General features: G+C 47.1%; 1 protein-coding gene across 3 annotated transcripts in view; it reads right to left on the reverse strand.

The window, feature by feature from the left end:
- PPP6R2 (protein phosphatase 6 regulatory subunit 2) overlaps positions 1–24,806 on the reverse strand; it is a 90,254-nt gene that overhangs the window by 38,775 nt on the left and 26,673 nt on the right. For 2 of the 3 annotated variants that reach the window (XM_034062902.1, XM_034062903.1), the window contains 3 exons: positions 23,767–23,899; positions 6,833–7,078; positions 1,010–1,196 (listed from right to left, as the gene is read on the reverse strand). In XM_034062902.1, coding sequence (XP_033918793.1) covers positions 1,010–1,196; positions 6,833–7,059 — 414 coding nt within the window. In that variant the 5' untranslated portion in view covers positions 7,060–7,078; positions 23,767–23,899. The remainder of the gene's footprint in view (positions 1–1,009; positions 1,197–6,832; positions 7,079–23,766; positions 23,900–24,806) is intronic. The other variant, XM_034062904.1, reaches the window with a different exon arrangement.

Here is a 24,806-nt window from a genome sequence, read left to right on the forward strand (position 1 = left end):
AATAAAAGAATAACATTCTCATTTCAAGTCGATACTAAATCAAATCTTTTTTGCTATCTTTAACTATCTTTTTAGCTATCTTCTTTTCTTGAGGCTGTTTAGCCTGGAAAAAAGAAGCTGCATAGAGACATCAGAGCAGTTTCCAATGTCTAATGGGGCTACAAGGATGCTGGAGATGGACTCTTCATCAGGGACTGCAGTGACAGGACAAGGGGTGATGGGTTCAAACTGAAACAGGGGAATTTCAGGCTGGATATAAGGCGGAAGTTCTTCCCTGTGAGTGTGTTGAGGTGCTGGCACAGGGTGCCCAGAGAAGCTGTGGCTGCCCCATCCCTGGCAGTGTTCAAGGCCAGGTTGGACACAGGGGCTTGGAGCAACCTGCTCTAGTGGAAGGTGTCCCTGCCTGTGGCAGGTACTTGGAACTGGATGATCTTTAGGTCCTTTCCAACCCAAATCATTCTATGATTCTACCTTTTCTTTCCCCTATGCCACAAAGAAATGCAACCCACAGGACTAAGAGCACCAAGAAGCCAGTGAAACTGCAGAATCCTCTATCCCACTAAGGCTCTCCACAGCCTTCATTTAAAAGATCCCTTTGGAATCAGAGTGTATGTATTCCTAAACCACTGCTCAACTTGTGTTTCCAGCACACTGTTTACAGGCAGGAGACTGAGGTGCTGTTTATGCAATGAGTTGATTCTGGGCAATGATCAAAGGCTGCATCAATATACCTTCGTAAGAAAAGAAAATCTTGAGCTTTGCCACAGGAATATCCCAGCTACTGCAGATCCAAAATGAAACTGCAAAGGTGTCAACCCAGCATCCCTCACTGAGGAATATGAAGATCTCATTGTACACTGTATGACAACTCCAATCTTAATGAGTACAGCAAGCTGCTTTTCAGCTTTAAGACTAGAGGAAGTGATGAGGGTAGCAATGATACTGCCATACAACATGACCATTAGGGAATGCATTTGTGCTCAGGAATCAGGACAAATCTAATCACTACCTGTTCCGTTTTTCTTGCAATGAGATTCCCAATAGTCTTACTGAAGAAACTGGCAAGCAAAGGGTTCAGAGGAGGCTCGTGATCCAAGAAGTCATAGAGGATGTTGAGCAGAGTTTCATCCCCTCCCAGCTTGTCGTTGATCTGCGGCACATCTGAGGTCAGCAGTTCACAGGCTGTGTTTGGGTACCTGCAGGGATGGAACCAGAGCGACTAAAGGTGAAATGAAAACTCTCAGGAAGATCTTCCCTTACTCAAGTTATAAACCCTTGTATTAGGATCATCTTTCCTGGAGGACAGGGGGGAAACCCACATAGAAACAATGGTCATCTGCATTAACAGCATGTTTTAAGGAAACACTATTTCCTGCAGCCCATCACATGGGTTTTGAACACTGAATTATGCAGCTCAGCTGCTTGCACACTGCAGTTAGCCCTGACTTTTAAAAGTGATGCTCAACCACTTTCAATACACTTAAAATCTCTTGCCGTTCCAACAAAAATTAACCCAAAGGCTGAAGGCTGATTTGGAAAACACATTTTAGCAGGTTTTTTTAATGTTTCCCCAAAATTATTCTTTCCACTACAGGATCGGAATTAAAAATGAGCATCATGTTCATTTCTTAAATCACGAGACTCGAATTTAGAGGCAGAACATCAGATCTGACACACAACTCCTAACAAATGAGTAATTGCTATGTACAAGTAGGCAATTGATAATTAACCGAGTTTCAGGTTTTCAGCAATGTCTATAATCTTCTGTGGAATTGTTTTCCAGAAAACATTACTGTGACTGGCTTAAATAATTCCATCACTTAAATTAAAACATGAAATTCTAGCTGATATCTAATTAAATCCTTTCTGAAATCCTGACCTTGCTTTTTGCTCTTCCTGTGATGCTTTTAAAAATGGGTCATGCTTATGATCAGAAAAGGTAATATTGTGTTTATAAGTAATATTACATTTGTAATCAAAGTGCCAAACAGCAAAGAACATCAATAAAGGCAATAACCTAAAGTCAACAACAAAAAAGGCTTTTGGGGCCTGTTAGTTTTGCTAAAAGACTAAAATTTTTTCAGAGTTAAACTTCAGAATCATAGAATAGAATCCAAAAATCATAGAATAGTTAGGGTTGGAAAGGACCTTAAGCTCATCCAGTTCCAACCCCCCTGCCATAGGCAGGGACACCTCACACCAAACCATCTCATCCAAGGCTTCATCCAACCTGGCCTTGAACACTGTCAGGGATGGAGCAATCACAACCTCCCTGGGCAACCCATTCCAGTACCTCACCACCCTCACAGTAAAGAATTTCTTCCTTATATCCAATCTAAACTTCCCCTGTTTAAGTTTTAATCCATTACCCCTTGTCTTGTCACTACAGTCCCTAGTGAAGAGTCCCTCTCCAGCATCCCTATAGGCCCCCTTCAGATACTAGAAGGCTGCTATGAGGTCTCCACACAGCTTTCCATTAAAAAACAGTGTTACCTGGTGCTGGTATCCCAAAGCCTCATGGATCCTGGCTCTCCATGATAGGTTTTGCTTGGAAAGGAGCTTAAAGTTCATGCATTTCAAATCCCCTGTCATGAGCAGGGACACCTTCCACTAGAGCAGGCTGCTCCAAGCCCCTGTGTCCAACCTGGCCTTGAACACTGCCAGGGATGGGACAGACACAACTTCTCTGGGCACCCTGTGCCAGCGCCTCAGCACCCTCACAGGGAAGAGCTTCTGCCTCTTCTCCAATCTGAACTTCCCCTGTTTCAGTTTGAACCCATCACTCCTTGTCCTACCACTACAGTCCCTGATGAAGAGTCCCTCCGCAGCATCCTTGTAGCTCCCTTCAGACACTGGAAGCTGCTCTGAGGTCTCCAAGCAGCTTCTCTTGTCCAGGTTGAACAGCCTGAATTCTCTGTATTCCCTTTTTCCTTCCATATGTGGACACAAGTTCCCTTTTGATGGGTTTACTTTTACCTGCAATGGGATATTTGCTTGAACCAAGCCAGTTCCTAGATTAGGATTATTTAAACCTGTGTAACACAAGCTCTGCCTTTACCACAAACAACTAAACTGTCTCCAGGCCCGCTGTGAGTTCTTCACCCTTCACTGCACCATTTACTTCCTGAAGAGCCTCCTCCTATTTATGTAGCTCCAGTCCTCAAAGTTAGACAAATACTCCCAAACCCACACAAACGCTCTTTACGTCTTCTTTGCTCCTCCAAGGATGTTAGATCTGAGGACATTTTGGTTACTATTACAGAGTGATTCAACCAGAATTTCTTGGAGCCCTCAAGGGTATGTGAAGACTTATTCCTCCTTTTTCTGACCCATTGCTCCATGCAAAAGGCATTCATGATTCCTAAAAATCCCTGCACTGTGATATATATGCTGTCAGCAGGGGGATAAGTGAAACCTCTCCTCTTTGAGCACGTTCTGCCCTTGCAGCCTTTACAGCCTCCAAGTTTCACAGTCAGATCAGAGGCTTCACCCTTTCAATTCAGGCTCCACACCCCACCCCAGGAAGCTTTTTTCTATGCTGCAGCTTGATGCTCAGTTCTCAACCCCCTAAAATCCACATCACCCCAGCAGGGTCAGTTCTACCATTCCTACAGCCTGTACATTCCTTACTGCACAGTTTCAATAGGCTTCTGAGACACCCTAAAACATAAACAGGTTCCTTGCAAATAGACATCACAGTCCAAATACCTAAAGGGGCTACAGGAAACCTGGAGATGGGCTTTGGACAAGGGCTTGTAGGGACAGGACAAGGGCAATGGCTTTAACCTGACAGAGGGGAGATTCAGATGAGCTCTTAGGCAGAAGCTCTTCCCTGTGAGGGTGCTGAGGCGCTGGCACAGGGTGCCCAGAGAAGCTGTGGCTGCCCCATCCCTGGCAGTGCTCAAGGCCAGGTTGGACACAGGGGCTTGGAGCAACCTGCTCTAGTGGAAGATGTCCCTGCCCGTGGCAGGGGTTGGAGCTGGAGGAGCTTAAACTTCCTTATAACACAAACCAGTCCGGTATTCTGTGACTCTATGATCTAGTTTATACACTTCTCTGACTGCTGCAGGGCTTCGTCTGGTTGCTCAGTTTCACATTCTATGCTCAGACAAGGATTTACAGTGAAGCTTTCCTCTTTGTGGTTTCCCTTCTGAACTTTATGAACTTCCATCCTCTGGCTGTCTCAAGAAAGCATTTGGACAATTCCATTTCCACAGTACACATCATTCTGGGCTGTGTGTCCTTCCAAAGCTATCGAGTTTCTCCCCTGTTCCAGTTTAGAAACTTTCATAACCTTTTCTTAAGAGCCAAGAATTGGATTCCACTTGAATTTAGGCAGAGTCCATTCTTCCTGCTTAGCCTTGATTTATTCCAAAAAGCTTTCCCAGGTTCTTATAAGCTTAAACCCTCTTTCCCCCCCAGTGCCTCACCACGCTTTGAAACTGCTTTTCTTGTCTACCTATGCCCCTGGAAGCATTGCCAAACTAATACTTCATAAACACCAGCTCTATTTGTCCTGATGAGCGGGTCACTACATGGTTCTTGTTGCTATCAATGAATCCCTTATCCATCCATAGTGTATCGCTGCACTTCCCACCCTTACACCAGCTTTGCAAGCAGGCACCTTATGAGCTCTTAGAAGAGGAAGAAGATATAATGGCATCATCTGATGGAGAGACTGGTGAATGAATCTGCCAGCTGAAGATCTTCCCAACACAAGATCTTGTCTTGTTAGCACAGGTACCACAGCACTGGAGGTTGGTCTCTTGCCACCACTGCCTGCCTCTGTTGATGCCTCCTTGCCAGCCAGGAGCTACCCAAACCACACATTACCTCCAAAAGCTGATGAGAAAGCACAGAATCCTGCAGGAGAAATTCAGTGGTGCCCCGGAGTGAACACTTTTGTACTGAGCTTCCCTCTTCCTTTAGGTTTGCATTAAGGATTTTCTTTCTTGAGAGGTTTGAGTTTCTCCCCACCTTAATCCTCATTCTTCTGTCACAGAATCCAAGAGTGGTTCAGGTTGGGAGGGAGTTTAAAGCTCCTCCAGCTCCAACCCTTGCCCCAGGCAGGGACACCTTCCACTAGAGCAGGTTGCTCCAAGCCCCTGTGTCCAACCTGGCCTTGAGCACTGCCAGGGATGGGGCAGCCACAGCTTCTCTGGGCACCCTGTGCCAGCGCCTCAGCACCCTCACAGGGAAGAGCTTCTGCCTAAGAGCTCATCTCAGTCTCCCCTCTGTCAGGTTAAAGCCATTCCCCTTGTCCTGTCCTTACAGGCCCTTGTCCAAAGCCCCTCCAGGTTTCCTGTAGCCTCTTTAGGCATTGGAGCTGCTCTAAGGTCTCCCCCCTTAAGGAACCTTCTCTTCTCCAGGCTGAACCAGCTCAGCTTTCTCCTATAATGTCCTTTATTATCAAAAATGCCTCTTATTCTTTATTCAGTTACATTAGGAAATGGTTTCCACTTCCACCTTTCAGCACACAGGGTCAGAGACATAAACCATCTTTTGACAGCAGCCACAAAGATCTCAAGAACAGGACATAAAAATATAGGCTAGTTAACTGGAAAAGTATGATACAGACACTATGAATTTGTACTGGAATCCCTCATTCTCTTCTGTGGCTGAATACACCCAGGTTCCAGCAAGGGACCAATTGTTCAGCATTTAATCTGCTCCTTAACTCTTGGCACTAAGAAATTATTGCCCATCTTCTTCAAGCAGACCTTCTGGGTTTGAATTCCTCTCAGGTGAGCTGTGCAAACAACATCTACAGAGGGCTGCAGTAAGCACAGAACCAGTCACGCCACGAAAACCCACTTATTCTGATTTTACACCTGGTGTAATGCTGGAAATGCAGGAAGTCAGGAGGCTCTGGTGGCCCATGTCCCTGGTTGAGGAGTACCTGTACAATATATGCCTGTGTAGAACAACAGTGTAGGACAACAGTGTAGAACACTGTTGGTTCCACCCAGTAACTCACACGTTCTAGCAGAAGCGTTGCAGAAGAAGCCACATGATACTCCAAGTGATGACAGAACATACTTCTTGGCATTCACCTACCTGGAAACAGTCACCTGAACACCCTGATCACCTCTGTCACCGCACAGCAAATGAGCAGTTGCCATTCCCTCCCTGGGCTTGAAGCAGCAGCAGCAATGACCAACACTGATGCTCCCACAGGCACAAACATAGTGGGTTTTACTTATTTATTTACCCTCAGAACAGCCCTTTATTTTCACATTAACTTAAGGAAGAAAAAACAAACTTCCCAAGCCCAAAGTGTAAACATTTCCAAGTATATTTCCAAGTATACATTCAGTGAAAGATGTATAAACACAATGATGAGAACCAAGCACATCTGAGGAGTCCACCGAGGTAAGAGACAGGCTTTTGACAGAGGCAAAAGATACATAGACTGTATGACTATGGAAATCCACAGGTTTTGCACAAGTACACAGTGGAAAAATGACATCTTCTATTCACTGTACAGCTCCTCTTCTTCTGTGGGCTTGGCTACTAAAACCCAACCAAGCCCACACACTTGAAACCTAGAGCAGAACACTCTGCTTGTGATTTTGGTAAAAACTTACTAAAGGTACTTCTGAGATACTTGTTATCAGTAAGAGATCAATTTTTTAACACAAACTCTATCTTAAACCCTTAACAATGAAGAAACCATTAAAAACGAAGCTTCTGAAAGTTCGTCACAACTAACAATCTGCTGTGAAGTACCTGACCCTACTCGAGAAGGTTCCCTCCACCTCACACCAACTTCCAACATCAGACTCTTTCATCCCACTTTCTCCATATGATAGGCCAGGAAACAAATACCTACTTGAAGCGGATCTTCTCCTCCATGTCCATGGGGGGCTCATGGGTGATGAGGTTGACCAGCTCCTCCATGCAGTGCTGCTGGCAGAGGAAGTCCAGCAGCTTGCGGTTCTGGGCCTTGCACTCCTGTAAGATGTCATCTTCGTCCATGAGCTCATGAAGTGTCACATCTTCTTTATCCAGCAGCTTGTCCACATGCGATGTTGTGTTCAAATCAAACTTCCAGAACATGTTGATGGGACACAACTAGCTGGAATACAAAAGAATATGAGTTAATCTTCTACCTTTGCTACGTATTCTTACTTTGTGATTCAAGTGGAATACCTTAATGCTGCTGCCTCTCTACTTGTCAGAATCACGCTCAGTAACCAAAATTAACTTCTCACACCAGAAAAATGCTGTGACTTCGATTACAAGGGTATGGTGTCAACAATGTAGACAATAAATGCATGATCATGGAATCTCACAAATGGTTTGAGTTGGAAAGGACTCTAAAGCTCCTCCAGTTCCAATCCCCTGCCATGGGCAGGGACACCTTCCACTAGAGCAGATTGCTCCAAGCCCCTGTGTCCAACCTGGCCTTGAACACTGCCAGGGATGGGGCAGCCACAGCTTCTCTGGGCACCCTGTGCCAGCACCTCAGCACCCTCACAGGGAAGAGCTTCTGCCTAAGAGCTCATCTCAGTCTCCCCTCTGTCAGGTTAAAGCCATTACCCCTTGTCCTATCACTACAGTCCCTAATGAAGAGTCCCTTTCCAGCATCCCTGTAGGCCCCCTTCAGATACTGGAAGGCTGCTATGAGGTCTCCACGCAGCCTTCTCTTCTCCAGGCTGAACAGCCCCAACTTTCTCAGCCTGTCTTCATACAGGAGGTGCTCCAGTCCCTGATCATCCTCATGGCCTCCTCTGGACTTGTTCCAACAGCTCCATGTCCTCATGCTGGGGATACCACGACTGCACACAGTGCTGCGAGAGGGGTCTCATGAGAGCAGAAGAGAGGGGCAGGATCCCCTCCTTTGACCTGCTCCTCATGCTCTGCGGATGCAGCCCAGGACACTTCCCTCCTCCAGGGGCATTTCTACCCCCACCAGTACCCAAGGACCCCCTGCCTGAGCAGGGTTCCCTCAATCCTGGTTCAGATCATCCCCTCTCTATGCTCTCCAGGGGACTTCAGTGTGTGATCAGATCCATGCTCTGTATTTGAGATGAGGTTTCACTATTCCCATGTAGATCAGTAAGAACATTCCCTTTCACCCAGTTTTTGCTAAGCACAGAGCACTGCACATTGTATTACTCATCTTCACCCCACTCCCAACCTAACGCTTCCTGCCCTTTCCATCACCCTGATTTCTCTCCCTGTGAACTCCACTAATTACATTTTCAGAGTTATCTTCCCCAGAATACCTCAGCTTTTAGAATGGTTATTAACTGTATTCAGTATTAACTGTAATTAACTGTAATTCCTTCCAGCATCTGAAGGGGGCTACAAGGATGCTGGAGATGGACTCTTCATCAGGGACTATGGTGGCAGGACAAGGGGTACTGGGTTAAAACTGAAACAGAGGAAGTTCAGGTTGGAGATAAGGAAGAAGCTCTTCCCTGTGAGGGTGCTGAGGCGCTGGCACAGGGTGCCCAGAGAAGTTGTGGCTGCCCCATCCCTGGCAGTGTTCAAGGCCAGGTTGGACACAGGGGCTTGGAGCAACCTGCTCTAGTGGAAGGTGTCCCTGCCTGTGGCAGAGATTGGAACTGGAGGAGCTTTGAGGTCTCTTCCAACCCAAACCAGCCGGGCACTCTATGAAAGGTGATGAGCATCACTCAATCAAGACAAACATTCTGTGTAACATCACCATTAAGCTAAGCAACATTTCATAAAGCGAAGTAAATTGGATGGGAGATGCCAACATGCTCCATTCCCCCATTATCTGTGCTCAACATGATTTTACACAGGCAGATCCTGCTGCTGTTTTTAACCTAACCCACATTGCTATTACAACAGCAGCAGGAACACTTGCTCCAACCATTCATTTTGCTTTTTCCAGCAACTCAAAATGTTACCACACCTGATCGTGTGCCAGTTCCTTGCTTGCATAACTGCATCTCAGGCAGCATCTGAAATGAGTCTTTTTAGAAGACCAGCAGAAAACACCACCTTTTGCTCTAGGAAGGGTTACAGCCATTCAAAAGGGTAAAAACCCCAACTTCTTAATCACATGTTTAAGCATCTGCTTTCTTGCAGTGAACTTTTATCCTGAACAAGGTGAAACACAGTCAAAGAAACAGCAGCTTTTCATTTTATTTTTACTAATGAAGTTACTGACATGGACTTTGCACCTTACTTCAGTTTGAGGGTTCTTCACATGTGTATGTGCCTAAGGATCTCTTAACCAAACAGGACTCATCACCTCCTGAAATTAAGGCTATTTTCCCTTGGAACAGCTCTGTTACCCAGGATATTTGATAACAAACTCTGTGGAGCTCCACTTAGTGCTTCAAACTTGTCACAAGTAACTTCTCTATTTGAGAGTTTTTATCCAGATCATTCTTCCTTTTCATGCCTTTATCTCCGAGCTTTGGAAGAACTCAAAAAACTCACTGCAAGTTTGTTCTCTGTGACAGAGCTACTGATGCAATGAAGCCCTGTTTGAAGGTGTTGGTGTTGCAATAATAGAGGATAAAGGAAATATTTCAGCTACAAGCTATCAAGACATACAAAGCCTCCTCAGGGCCTTCTCCTCCTGTACACCACATTCACTTGGTGTTTGACTCCCAGCACTCCAAGGCAGAGATCACATACAGATCATGGGGACGCAACCAGGAGAAACAGAACTGAGATCACGATGAAGCACCACGTTCAGAACATCACCTTGTGCCTACCAAGGTCCTTTTAATCATCCTGGGTCAATGAGTTCTAGCCAAAATGACAAGTTCCTTGTATAGGAACATCAAGTCCACAGGTTTCACTTGTGGTAGTCCCAGCTCAGTTACACAGGGAAAAGTGAGGGGAAGCTATCAAGAAAAAAAGCTTACCCAACCTCCCCCATGACTCACCCACTGCCATTACCTGCCTCCCCAACTGCAGGTTAGTCATTTAGGTTGATCCCAAAATTTTCATACAATCCCAGACCATTACGGGTTGGAAGGAACCTTAAAGCTCCTCCAGCTCCAACCCCTGCCACAGGCAGGGACACCTTCCACTAGAGCAGGTTGCTCCAAGCCCCTGTGTCCAACCTGGCCTTGAACACTGCCAGGGATGGGGCAGCCACAGCTTCTCTGGGCACCCTGTGCCAGCACCTCAGCACCCTCACAGGGAAGAGCTTCTGCCTAAGAGCTCATCTCAGTCTCCCCTCTGTCAGGCTAAAGCCATTCCCCTTGTCCTGTCCCTACAGGCCCTTGTCCAAAGCCCCTCTCCAGGTTTCCTGCAGCCCCTTCAGGCACTGGAGCTGCTCTAAGGTCTCCCCCTAAGGAGCCTTCTCTTCTCCAGGCTGACCCAGCCCAGCTCTCTCAGCCTGGCTCCAGAGCAGAGCTACTCCAGCCCTCGCAGCATCACCCTGGCCTCCTCTGGTCTCTCTCCAGCAGCTCCATGTCTCTCCTATGCTGGGGTCCCCAGAGCTGGACAAAGCACTGCAGGGGGGCCTCACTCTTTTGGGAACTAGTTTCCCTCCCCAAAATAGCCTAACAAGGGCACAGAACAAAGCAGTTTGTGCTGTTTTACTCAACAGTATAATGGAATTAGTTGAAAGTGTTAACTTCTAGCAGAGCAGCAGCTCCTGCATCCATCCGTGCAGGTGCTGAACACACACTCAAGTCACTGAGTTCCTCAGTTAGGAGCAGACATCTGAATTTTCAACCTACGTGACACTGCTGTGACAGTAATGCTGTTTGGCTGCAGAGTGTGTTCCTTACAAAGTGTTCTTCAGATATTTTTAACTAGCTATGCTTAGTTATATATTCCTCAAGTCAAAGCTGGCATAAAAGGCCTTAAATTAAGGAGGCTAGGTGCACAGCTAACCCAAATACATACATCTCTCATACATACATGGGCAACACACATGTAAGTCTCACTTCTCAAATTTAAACCCATTATAAACCCATCAATTCTACAGGTTTTCAGAACTAGGGGAGAGTCAGGTTGGATCTAAGGCAGAAGCTCTTCCCTGTGAGAGTGCTGAGGCGCTGGCACAGGGTGCCCAGAGAAGCTGTGGCTGCCCCATCCCTGGCAGTGTTCAAGGCCAGGTTGGACACAAGGGCTTGGAGCAACCTGCTCTAGTGGAAGCTGTCCCTGCCTGGGTCAGGGGGATGGAAATGGAAGAGCTTTAAGGTCCCTTCCAACAGAAACCAGCCTGGGATTCCATGACTCTATAACTTTTTAGGTATCTCGGGAACTTCTTATATATGGATTATCTATAGGAGACACTCCCCAACAAGCTGCCCTTAGGGAAGGAAGGTGGCTCTTCTCTCAGCACAGAGCAGGCAGATCCCCTTTCGCTGGAAGGATTCCTGAGGAGTTTGTCCTCTCCAGGGACTTTCTGGCAGAGCTGGGGTTCTGGAAGATGCTGCTGCAATTCCCAGCACCCTGGGACTGGGCACAGCTACATCCAGCTACGAAAGCAGGCTGTCCTGCAGCAGAGACTCTCCCACCACACTGTCCAGAGCACATTCAACATGAGACTACCCTTCTTCACCCCAGCCAAAAAATCCTCTCATAGCAATAGGCCACATAGTAAAACACAGCAAGAAGGGTTTGGAAATGACTGTTTGTGGCAAACTGAAACCAGAAGTTATGCCAGAGCAAGTGTCCAGCAATCAAGTGAGGTTTCATAATCCACCTAACATGTCTACCACCTTAAAAACAGAAAGGAACCACACAAAAATCTGAGAGACTGGAACAAGTCAGGAACAAGAGAGGTAACACACTGCTGTCACACTGTCTGCAGGGTCTCAGGGAAGAACTTCTGCCTAAGAGCTCATCTCAGTCTCCCCTCTGTCAGGTTAAAGCCATTCCCCTTGTCCTGTCCCTACAGGCCCTTGTCCAAAGCCCCTCTCCAGGTTTCCTGCAGCCCCTTCAGGCACTGGAGCTGCTCTAAGGTCTCCCCTTCAGGAGCCTTCTCTTCTCCAGGCTGACCCAGCCCAGCTCTCTCAGCCTGGCTCCAGAGCAGAGCTGCTCCAGCCCTCACAGCAGCTCCATGGCCAGTTCTCAGGATCCTCCTTGTTACCCTTCTTAAAAATGGGCTGATATTTCCCTTTTTGCAGTCCCTGGGATTGCCACAACTTTTCAAATATGACTGAGACTGGCTTGGCAACTACATCTGCCAGCTCCCTGGGTACCCCGGGATGGATCTAGTTGGGTCCTATGCTCAGTGTCCTCAAGCCATCCTAAACTGGATCTTCACTGACTCAGGTTCAGGGGCTTGAGAGATATGGGAAGAGTGATTAACACTGAAAACTGAGGCAGGGAATCACCGAGCACCTCAGCTTTCTCCATGTCTCTACTGAATAACGGGAATTGTGCCAAGAGAGACCAAAACAGCACAAGAGTTGCTGAGTACAATGAGCCCAGTAAGTGGTAAATACACTTTCTTCTTGTGAAGAATGCCTTATAGTTCAACAGTGTTTCCTGTTTCTGCTGTCTTCAGACACCTATTTAAACTTCAAGAACATACGAGTACTAAAATATTAAACACTAGACATCACTACTAACATTTAGGAACCTTGGAGCAACCTGCCCTAGTACAAGGTGTCCCTGCCCATGGCAGGTGGAATGGAACTGGATGAGCTTTCAAGTTCCTTCTGAAACAAACCAGTCTAGGATTCTATGAAGAAAGTTAAGGAATGCAAGGCATAGCAGAAGGGACAGATGCAGAAACAGGGCTATGAACAACTATCCTACTTTAACAAGTTGTGGCATTGCACACCATAATGAAGAAAAAAACAGGAAATTTAATCAAATCAGAGGGATCAGAGGCATTTGATGGCAAAAAAAATACAAAATAATAACAAAAAGAGTGCAGATTTCCAGGATAAGAGAGCACAAAGTGGATGCTAACTGCCAGCTTCAAGCGTTTGCAACTACCAAGCATTAATCACAGTTCTGGTCTCTGGTTTTAGGCTCTGGCTGATGCAGTTTCTGAGCAGGGCTCTCTCAGGCCTTTCGAACGGTGTGAATGGAAGGTTCCTAAAGCCAAAAGCCACGTTCTACTCCCTGCTGCAAAAGCTGCTTTGGACACGGAAGCATTAAACAGACCCATGCAGGGAAGTCACCAGTAAGAGGTGTGGAAATGAAGCACACCCTGCTCACCACAAGCCACTCGGTCACCATCGAGGCTGGTGTGTGTGCAGTTGTAACCCAATGAGAACGAAAGCAGATGACAGAAGAGAACCTCTCAGCTCTCACTGTTTGCTGGTGAGAGCAGGAGAAGGAACATCCCATCTCTGCTTAATAATGCTGTGGTCTGCATCATTTCCTCTTACGGAATTGCAGAACCTTCATACAGAGCTCAGCTTGGCTTTTACATCCTGTCAGTGTGAACTATCTTCTGCACTCATCCCTTCATTCCTGTTAAGGAGGTTCCAGTCCTCAACAGATCCTCGATGACCACTTTGGACCCCCTAAATCCTACCAACAAGAAGAATACCATGACCAACATGTAACAAGCTACCACCAAGACACCTATATTGATATGGCAGCAAAGAGGAGTGAACCCAACAAAGGAATCACAGAATCATTCAGATTGGAAGGGTTCTCTGGAGGTTATCCAGTCCAACCCCCTGCCAACACAGGGCCACCCAGAACAGATCACACAGGAACACATCCAGTCAAGTTTGGAATGTCTCCAGAGAGAAAGGGTCCACAACGCTCCTGGGCAGCCTGTTCCAGTGCTCTGCCACCCTCAATGGAAAGAAGCTCTTCCTCATGTTGAGGTGAAACTTGTTGTTTCTGGCCATTGCTCCTCATCTTGTCACTGGGCAACACTGAAAATACTCTGGCACCCACCCATAAAGATACTGATCTGCATTGATGAGAGTCCTTCTCAGACTCAATATAAAGCCACAGCCAAAGAGGTAAAAATCCCATAAAATTGTCAAATTAACCAAGATGGAGAAGCCCTTTCAGCTCCTCCAGTCCAACCATTCCCAGCACTGCCAAGGCCACCACTAACCCATGGCACTGAGGGTCTCATGTACACGGAGTGTGAACACTTGCAGGGATGGTGACTGCAGCCCTGCCCTGGGCAGCCTGTTCCAATGCCTGAGCACCCTGTGGGGAAGGAATTGTTCCTCAGCTCCATCTAAACCTGCCCTGGTGCAGCTTGAGGCCGTTTCCTCTTGTCCCATCCCTTGTTCCTTGGGAGCAGAGCCCAGCCCCCTCCTGGCTCCATCCTCCTGTCAGGCAGTTGTAGGGAGCCATCAGGTTCCCCCTGAGCCTTCTCTTCTCCAGCCTGAACCCCCCAGGTCCCTCAGCTGTTCCCCATCACACTTGTGCTCTAGAAGATACAGAATTAACAGAGAGACACATCAGAAAGCTGAATGGAGAAACAGCTCTCTAAGGTTTATAGAAGTCTGCAATTAAACATATACCAACTTGCGTATGGTTACGTAACAGTGCCTACTGCCCTTCCTTGCACCTTCCTAGTATTTACAGTTACTTATTCTATGTCCAGAAAAGCATTACACTCCATGAGACTTCACCATGCTCTGAGTTTCAGAGATGTAACAGTACCAAGGCCAAGTGCAGGAGTGTTTGAAGCAGCTGCCTACCCTCAAGTGCTAAAGGGATGAGAACATGGTCAGGAATTAGGGCTTTAAGTATCTTTAATAGGAACAAAATCCCTCAAACTGCTGTATTTCAACAAACTCTGGTTGAGATGATGAAATAAGCTATTCCAACATTAGTACAAGGATGGCAGTTTTCACTGACAGAGTTTTCCATGCTGAAGTGAAATAACTTGTGTTGGAACTGGATGATCTTACGGTCCTTTCCAACCCAAACCATTCTGTGATTCTATAAGAGGAAAAGGTTTCTCAACTAAAGAATGCCTATTTTTCCCTCCCAAGTTGTCATTAAATTAAAGTTAGACATAGTCTTTTGATTTAACCTTTGATAGTGCTTCAAGGATGGGTCTTCAGTGCTGAGCACATCAAAAGCCATGAGTTCCCCAATGATCCTTCTGCTTACCCTCTTCTGAAACTACCACTGCTTGGCATCCATGTACTCCAGAAAGGGAAATTTCAGTTTCCAGGCACACTGGATGCAGTTTTGGTTTTCCTACCCTTAATACAGGGCTGAAAAGGAAAGGGATATGAACTCCATAGGCAAGAAGCCAAGGAGAGCCCAAGCCTCAGCTTCCAATTAATGACAATCTCCCCTCCTGCAAGTGAAGAAGCTTTCTTGACACAGAAGTACAGGACCCAGTGCTGGGAAGCAGGGTAGGAATAAGGCTTTCCTGGTAAACTGCCTCAACATTCTCTCATCATTTCATCACAGATAACCTCAAGTGCCACCGGAAATCTCATGTTTGACAATTATCAGTGAATACATCCTACAAATATGCTAAAGAAGAGAAACTGAGTGGAGACCTCAGAGCAGCTTCCAGTGACTGAAGGGGGCTACAAGGATGCTGGGGAGGGACTCTTCACAGCGACAAAGACAAAGGGTGATGGATTCAAGCTGAAACAGGGGAAGTTCAGGTTAGAATTAAGGCAGAAGTTCTTCCCTGTGAGGGTGCTGAGGTACTGGCACAGGGTGCCCAGAGAAGCTGTGCCTGCCCCATCCCTGGCAGTGTTCAAGGCCAGGTTGGACACAGGGGCTTGGAGCAACCTGCTCTAGTGGAAGGTGTTCCTGCCTATGGCAGGGGTTGGAACTGAATGCTCCTAAGATCCTTTCCAACCCAAGCCATTCTATGATTAATCTTTTTAAATCCATTTGAGCTTGGCATCAAAAGTGTTCCCTGATCATAAACCAAAAAAAAGTTTCAAACTCTTTGGAAAAGTACTTTTTAAAGCAGCTGGATGGAATTCCCTGTGTGTCATTCCTCCTCCCAGCCATGCTGAGTTACAAAACACCACCTCCTCACATTCACTTTCCCTCTCTCAGACATGCAGTGGGATAAAAACTCTTTAAGCCACACCAGTCAGTCCTAAAAAACTACTGACCTATTGAAACCAAAAGGGGTAAAGCATGAGTATAAAGACAATACTGATCACAATATGCAGAGAACACATTGGTTTAGCTGTCTACAGTGATTACATTGTGTGCATGAAACTTATTGCTTCCAGTTAAATTGTTAAAGAAATCCACAAGGATTGTGTAAGTTACTGTATAAGTTACGGAGCAGGATAAGCTGAAAACTTCAAGCTGTGTACAGCAGATGAATCAAGAGGAAGCTGCTCTGAAATGTGAAATTGGAAAGCTGTTAACATTTCTTTTCCTATAAATAAGAAGTCCCAGGCTTTGTTCTGATCTAATCTCTACACTAAAAGTCAAAATCTTCATAAAACTTACTTTAAAAGGGTGCAAACAAAAAGGAGCATTTGGTAAAAGTGGGAACTTTCTCTTAAAGATGATGGGTAAATTCCTTGGATACATCAATGAAGAGAACAGACACATCAGTGCTCTTGGGACCACAACTAAATAGTTATAATTCAGAAGTACTGTGAATTTTCTCATTTTACTAACTATATTCAACCATTTAGCTGTCATTCTTGCATCTACCTCATACCACAAACATCATTCCTTCCACAGTGCACTTACTCTCCCCATATTGAAGTTCCCAGTTCTGCAGACCTGGGGAAGTCCTGAGCTGCAGGAGGATGTTACAGGGATTACCAGCTGTGAACAGCTCAAAATAAGCTTTCCATAAGTGGGTATTTCTTCACCAAGCTGCCATCCCCACCACCAGCCTGCTCTTATTTGTAGCCAAGGAAGAGCTTATCTGAGATAGCAAGAGGCTGCTCAGAGCCCTGCAGATCCTCCAAACAATCCCCCTCACACAGCTTCTCAAGTTGCACTTTCCTTCCTTATCCAACAAGTAAAACAGAGCTAAATCAGAATATGAGAACATGAGGATAAACATGGCGGGGTCAGGGTTCACATTCCTGCTGCTCTAGATAACTCCTGCTATTTTTCTCTTAAAGCTGTTTCTAGCTCTTGTATTTGGGGAGAAGAAAATTCACTGTGCTCATTGCAACCATGCTCATGCCTCTTGTCCAGGCTGCAAAGCGGTGTTCAGCAGGGGAAAAGGCAGCAAGAAACACCCAATGCTGCTGACATCCAGCAAAGCAGGAGCCAGAGATCTCCCCATCCCATGAGGATCCCTGGCTGCTCAGCAGGCCTGGAAGCCAAGAGTGGTTTGTATGGACTGCTCTGTCCATGGGGATTAGGCATGGAATCATGGAAACGTTTGGGTTGATGGGACCTTAAAGCTCCTCCAGTTCCAACCCCTGCCACAGGCAGGGACACCTTCCACTAGAGCAGGTTGCTCCAAGCCCCTGTGTCCAACCTGGCCTTGAACACTACCAGGGATGGGGCAGCCACAGCTTCTCTGGGCACCCTGTGCCAGCGCCTCAGCACCCTCATTGTAAAGAATTTCTTCCTTACATCCAGCCTGAATCTCCTCTGTCAGTTCAAAACCATCACCCTTGTCCTGTCATAACAGGCCCTGCTAAAAAGTCTCCTCCCCACCTTTCTGAGAGACCCCTTTTAAGAAATGAAAAGCCACAATAAGGTCTCCCCAGAGTCTTCTCTGCTTGTGGCTGAACAAGCTCAGTTCTCTCAGCCTTTCCTCACAGAAGTGCTCCACGATCTGATCATTTTTGTGGCCTCCTCTGGCCCCTCTTCAACAGGTCCATGACCTTCCTGTACTGAGGACTCCAGAGCTGGATGTCATGCTCCAGGAGGGCTCTCACCAGAGCAGAGGGGCAGGACCACCTCACTCCACCAGCTGGCCCCACTCTGGCTCCTCTGGGCTGCAAGCGCACATGTCCAGCCTTTCACACAACAATACCTCCAAGCCCTTCTCCTCAGGGCTGCTCTCATTCCCTTCATCCCTCACCCTGCGCTGATACTGGGGACTGCCCCAACCCACATGCAGGACCTTGCATTTGCCTTGTTGGACTTCATGAGGTTTGCAATGGGCCTACTTCTTCGGCTTGTCCAAGGCCCTCTGGATGGCATCTCATCACTTGGGTACTTTTCTTTAGGTCATCTACATCAACAGAAACTAGACACACCATCATAGAACAGTTAGGGTTCAAAAGGACCTAAAGACCATGCAGTTACAACCCCCTGCCATGGGCAGGGATGCCTCACCCTAATCCATGTCTTCTGCCTTTGCAGGTGGACATCTCACAGTCCTCCAAAGCTGATCATGGTATTTCTGAGCTGGGGGATGCAATGAAAGGCAAACCCACAGCTATGTGAGGCATGGAGCTGCCTGTAAGAACAAGCTGCTGTTTCTGAACATTAACAGCTTTCTGGAGAGCATTTCTAAATGGGAACGTGCAGAATTAAAGTGTCACTCAAACACCTGCTGTTTGCCAACAACGCACACCAGGAATGTCTGAATATTTAGAAGGTATGTAGAGGCTCCAGTCAAGCAGCACAACACCACACAAGGCAATCCCTGGCTGCACGCTGGGGCTGGAGAGATGGTCAACAACAGAAATGTGAGAAACGAGTAATATTGCCCCTTACTGTGCATGTTTTGAGGTAATCTCTGCTCTTCATCTTCCTCCTTGTATCATCAGAATGCCCAAAGTCTCCTCACCCCTCTGTGAGGCCCATAATGACTGGGTTTGCCTCACTGCATATCACCATCCCAATGATCCTGTAATCATTTACAAGGGACAAGAAACCTGGAGAGTGGCTTTGGACAAGGGCCTGTAGGGACAGCACAAGGGGAATGGCTTTACTCTGACAGAGGGGGGAGATTGAGATGAGCTTTTAGGCAGAAGCTCTTCCCTGTGAGGGTGCCGAGGCACTGGCACAGGGTGCCCAGAGAAGCTGTGGCTGCCCCATCCCTGGCAGTGTTCAAGGCCAGGTTGGACACAGGGGCTTGAAGCAACCTGCTCTAGTGGAAGGTGTCCCTGCCCCTGGCAGGCATTGGAGCTGGAGGAGCTTTAAGGTCCCTTCCAACCCAAACCAGTTTGGGATGCTGTGATTTTCACTTTGTGGCCTGGATTTTATTTAACAATTCTGCTAGGGGACAGTACGAACTGGCTTTTTAGAGCCTTCACCTGAGCACCATTAAGTCTGGTCCAAAGGTCTCTACCTGTTCTAGAAAAAGTCAGAAGGCATTTGCAAAAGCAACAGGTGATTAAAAATCATGTTTAAAAGTTTCACGTGTCCATTCCAGATCTGAAGATTTAAAATACCTGGTTCAAGTTCCACATATCACAAAACTCACAGAGCCCTGCAACGCTTCCTTGGCTGCTGTAGCAAAAATAACACCACCACAGTGTGTCTCCTGCTTTCCCTGGATCTCTGGTGAACTTGTCACAGAATCACAGGTCTCCCCTTCAGGAGCCTTCTCTTCTCCAGGCTGACCCAGCCCAGCTCTCTCAGCCTGGCTCCAGAGCAGAGCTGCTCCAGCCCTCGCAGCACCTTCATGGTTTCCTCTGGGCTCACTCCCACAGCTCCACGTCCCTCTTGTGCTGTTGCTCCAGAGCAGGATCAGGACTGCAGGGGGGTCTCCCCAGAGCACAGCAGAGGGGCAGGATCCCCTCCCCGAGCTGCTGCTCACGCTCTGGGGGTGCAGCCCAGCACATGGGGGGTTCTGGGCTCAAGCGCACACTGAAGCCGGGTCATGGGGAGCTTCTCCTCACCCAGCACCCCAGGTCCTTCTCCTCAGGCTGCTCCATCCCATCTCCCCCAGCCTGTGTTTGTGCTGGGGTTGGCCTGACCCAGGTTCAGGACCTTGCACTTGGCCCTGCTCAATTTCATGACGTTTATACATTCCCACCTCTCCAGGTCCCCCTGGATCCCATCCCTTCCCTCCAGTGTGTCACTGCACCACACAGTTCTGTGTCATCACAAACTTGCTGAGGGTGCTCAATCCCAGTATCCACATCACAATAAAGATGTTGAATGAGATCAGTCTCAAAGCTGACCCCTAAGGAACAGCACTTGTCACAGGTCTCACTTGAACATTAAGCCATTGACCACAACTCTTTGACTGTGACCATCCAGCCAGAATATTATCCACCAGGAGGTCCATCCAGATTTTGTCTTCCTGTTCATACCTGGATTCTATATTTGTGTTGTTTTGCCCAGGATTATCCCTGCAGTCAGTCCTGTAGGTAACCAGAGGCTACCCTGAGCCTTACTGACTATGGGCACATGTACAAGACATCCACAGCATTTTCCACCCTTTTAGAATGTTCCCTGCATTCCAAGCCCAGTAAAATGGAGAATGGATGCCAGCAACCCCCAGGCAACTCCTGCTGGAAACTGGGAGGAAAACACCAACATTTACTGATTTATTGTTTTTATTTAAGCCTATTTAAGCCCATTCCTGATAAAATAAAGCATTTAACATTTCCACTTACTTACTAAGTGGAACCACATGGAAATGCTGAGAGAAGTATATTATCCTGCTTGTTTCCATCAAGAAAGGATTCCTGAGTCCTTCTGACTTTCCTGTAACATCTCTTCTGTTATAAATACAAAAGGACAAACAGAACTTCAACAGCTACATCACAACTGAGGAGTCTTCTCTAGGTCCTGTCTAATGCAGTCAGATGCTTTTGTCTTGACAGCTAGGATTCCTGATGTGAATTTTAAGGTTATCTTATGCTTTTCCTCCCTTAAGTTTTAATACAAAATCTCTTTTATTTCCTCTATAAGAATAAGTAGTTTTCAGCTTTGTCATACAGAGAAAGAGATAAAAAAATAATAGAATCCAGGAATGGTTTGTATTGGAAGCTTAAAGCTCATCCAGCTCCAACCCCTGAAACAGGCAGGGACACCTTCCACTAGAGCAGGTTGCTCCAAGCCCCTGTGTCCAACCTGGCCTTGAGCACTGCCAGGAATGGGGCAGCCACAGCTTCTCTGGACACCCTGTGCCAGCACCTCAGCACCCTCACAGGGAAGAGCTTCTGCCTAAGAGCTCATCTAAATCTCCCCTCTGGCAGGTTAAAGCCATTTCCCCATGGCCTTGGGTTTCATCTAAGTCAGGAGCTTTCTGTGTCCAGTCAATGTCTGCAGCTTCCTCTGGATCCTCAGGAACTCCCTCACTGTCCACCAGTTCTGAAGCCAGGCTGTCCATCTGCCCTTTGCTCATCTGAGCTGTATCCCACACTCTCCTGCACCACAAGTTTCTTCCTGCTGTATTTTCTCACATTCTCACTCTTCTACCTGCCCTATCCCACATTCTGGGAACCTCTTCCCTCAGTTATGCTTAGATGATCCCAGGAAGGAGCCACTTCCCCTCCTTCTAGAGGGCTCTACCTGACCTGAGTGCCAGAGCCAAGACACAGCAGACAAGCAGCCCTCCTGTGATGCAACAGTGGTCCTTTGAAGAAAAGAGGCATTTTAACATACAAATAGAACAGATTCGGATCCTGGAATGATCTTTGAAACTGTCAAGGGTCTCAATACAGTGCTGCAGCCAAAGAGGCATAAGTAATCATAGAATCAGAGAATCAATGAGGTTGAAGAAGCCCTTTCAGCTCATCCAGTCCAACCGTTCCCAGCACTGCCAAGGCCACCACTAACCCATGGCACTGAGGGTCTCATGTACACGGAGTGTGAACACTTGCAGGGACGGTGACTGCAGCCCTGCCCTGGGCAGCCTGTTCCAATGCCTGAGCACCCTGTGGGGAAGGAATTGTTCCTCAGCTCCATCTAAACCTGCCCTGGTGCAGCTTGAGGCCGTTTCCTCTTGTCCCATCCCTTGTTCCTTGGGAGCAGAGCCCAGCCCCCTCCTGGCCCCATCCTCCTGTCAGGCAGTTGTAGGGAGCCATCAGGTCCCCCCTGAGCCTTCTCTTCTCCAGACTGAACCCCCCAGGTCCCTCAGCCGTTCCCCATTGTGCTCCAGGCCCTGCACCAGCTCCGTTGCCCCTCTCTGGCCTCACTCCAGCGTGTCAGAAGTCATTCCAAGAAAGATCAAGCAAGTAAACAGGAGGCATGACATCACCCGAGTATCACACATTGCATCTCGCTGCTTGAGGTCTGCTTTGCTTCTCTCAGAAGAGACAGCAGAGCTCAAAAAGTGCAGCTGGTCTGATCAGCTTCTCTTAAAAGAGACTGAGCAGAACGTGAAGCAGCCCAGCTTCTAATGGAAGATGCATTAAACTTGCCTTGATTCATGACTACAGCTCAGAACAGGAGATACAGCAGAAGGCATGAATGGTATTAAGGAGGTGAACAGTTATTTACAGCCCCCAGTAAACCCAAGTACAGGGACACCTCAAAGTTATCAGGCAGCCAAGAAATACTGTAGAACTTACTGCCATAGATGGTCATGAAGCCCAAAAGCTCAGAGGAGCTCAAGACCCCAGCTGGTTGCACCAGTTCACATCAAGCAGGTTTATAAAGGACCCTCAAAGGTTTTACAGACAGAATGTTTCAGACAGGTCTCTCACCCAGGTGACTGGCAGAAGGTGGCACTGCCTACCCTGCACTTGCACTGCTCTGAACTTCTCCTGTGTCCATTGACAGCAAGAGCAGGTACTGAGGGTCCTGAGCCAGCCACACCTCAGGGATGAGCAGAATTTGCCAGACTGGGCTACATCACTTCCTACTACTATTTATCTCTATATATCTCACTGGTCCAGATGATTACTAACCTCTGGGCACCATCCATATGTTTTAGATCCCATATGGCTTCCAGAGCAATGTTCACAGAGCCATAGTTTCAGTTGGAAGGGACCTTAAAGCTCCTGCAGTTCCAACCCCTGCCACAGACAGGGACACCTTCCACTAGAGTAGGTTGCTCCAAGCCCATGTCCAACCTGGCCTTGAACACTGCCAGGGATGGGGCAGCCACAGCTTCTCTGGGCACCCTGTGCCAGCACCTCAGCACCCTCACAGGGAAGAGCTTCTGCCTAAGAGCTCATCTCAGTCTCCCCTCAGTTTTCACCAGTTCCCATCCATCAGGTCTGACACACAACATATATATTACCAGCTCCCTCAGCAGCATTTTTATTCACAGCTCATCTAACCCCACACTTTTTCTGTAATAAAACTTAGGGTCTGCTCCTTCTTTGCGGTGTTTTAAGAATGCCTTTAATTCATAACTTATTCCCCTGGGAGACTTTGCTTTACATAAGATCTTTTGCCTTTGTACCATTAAGAAAGCTCTTCATAATCAAATTACCAGCAGGACAATGATCAAGTCAGCCAGCTCCAGGTGGTACCAAGGAGGATCCCAGTGCTCCCACAAGCAGCCAGTCCATATCCCAATAATCCTGAACTGCAAATCCTCAGTGTAATCACATGCTGCACCAAAGAGCAGTTCTTCTTGCTTGCTTCACTGCCAGCTTGATAACTTTGTTGGATGCTTCCTCCTTCTCATCTTATGAAAACCAGTGAGTAATCATGGCCTGGTCACTCTCACTACCCCCACAACAAAATGTACTTATTACGTGTCATTTCCATACTGTTACTTCTTGGAAGAAGCACAAGTGCTTCCCAGAATTACAGACAGTCACTAGAAAGAAAGAAGTTCCATCTTCTTCCCATCACCTTAAGTTCTGAGACACTCACTAGCTAAACCTGGTTTTAGGAAGTAACCTGACCCACATCCCATGACTAGACTGCAGAGCTGAGCTGCTCAGCTGTATGGAACCAGTTCTAACCTCCTCAGCAGGACCATCCCAGGGCCACTACTGCTCCTTTTCAAATGACTCTAGGTATTAAACAGCAAGTACAATCTCAGCAACAACCACCAGAACACGTAATGTAACATTGTCATTACTGAGCTTAAAAAGGAGATGTGCATACCTTCAGTAGAAGTTATTTCAAACGTGTAATCTTCTCCACGGACAGAGAAACATTTGGGTTACAGTTCCTGGAGTATTCCCAGCTTCAGAAAATTATTTTCATCCAGTGTGAATTCTTCCTCAAGCTTCCTGTCCTGGAAAAGATGGGAAAAAGCTGTTATTAACCAAAGGTAACTGAAAGCCAAAGAGGTTTTTATCACCATAAAGAAACTTCCATGTAACCCTTCAACCCAACAAGAACTCCGAGCAAGACCATGGATGATCAACACACTGTAAAGCCATCAGCACCCCATTAGACATTCTCTTTCTACTTGTGCTTCTCCTGCAGCATGGGGCAAACATGTTCCTCCCCTGCTGTGGCAGTGAGGGGTTAACAGCCCCGGCCCTCATGGCCCTTGCTCCGCTGTGAGATTTGTACCTCATTCAAGAACACATGCTTGTTTTCTTGACATGGCTTCAAAAAGCAAGTTGTAGGTTGTCAGGGAAACCTGAGGGTCATTTTCACTTGTTCCAAGAATAATTGCAGCAACACCACACGTATCTCATGTTCCATCAGGGGCCCTAGCACCTCCAGGCGGCAGCAAGGAACTCACCTCCACAAGAGCCCTCACCGTGGTTTTAGAAGGGGATTCATAGATGGAAGTGGGAAGAAAACTAAGCCTGGCTTAACTTGTGGAGTCCCACCCACAGCTGCAGAGCCTTGGTAAAGAGGGTTTAACCAAGCCCCTGTCTCTATCCAGGTATTCCTTTTTTTTTTTACACTAGGATCATGATCAAAGAGAAGACAACAGCAGCATCAAATGGTGTTCCCTCACTATCCCAACAGAAAGAGAACGCCTACATTGATGCTACATCTCCAACCAGCCTTGACATCTTAACATCACAACCCAGAGAAGCACAAGAGTGTAACACAGCACTAACAGACAGAATAATGTTATTTTTTCATCTTCTTCCCCCTCCTTCTTCATCTTCCCCCAACACAAGAGGGACGCAGAGCTGCTGGAGAGAATCCAGAGGAAGACACAGAGCTGCTGTGAGAAC

Source organism: Melopsittacus undulatus, chromosome 5, assembly GCF_012275295.1.
Source record: "Melopsittacus undulatus isolate bMelUnd1 chromosome 5, bMelUnd1.mat.Z, whole genome shotgun sequence".
In the NCBI taxonomy this organism is placed as follows: Eukaryota; Metazoa; Chordata; class Aves; order Psittaciformes; family Psittaculidae; genus Melopsittacus; species Melopsittacus undulatus.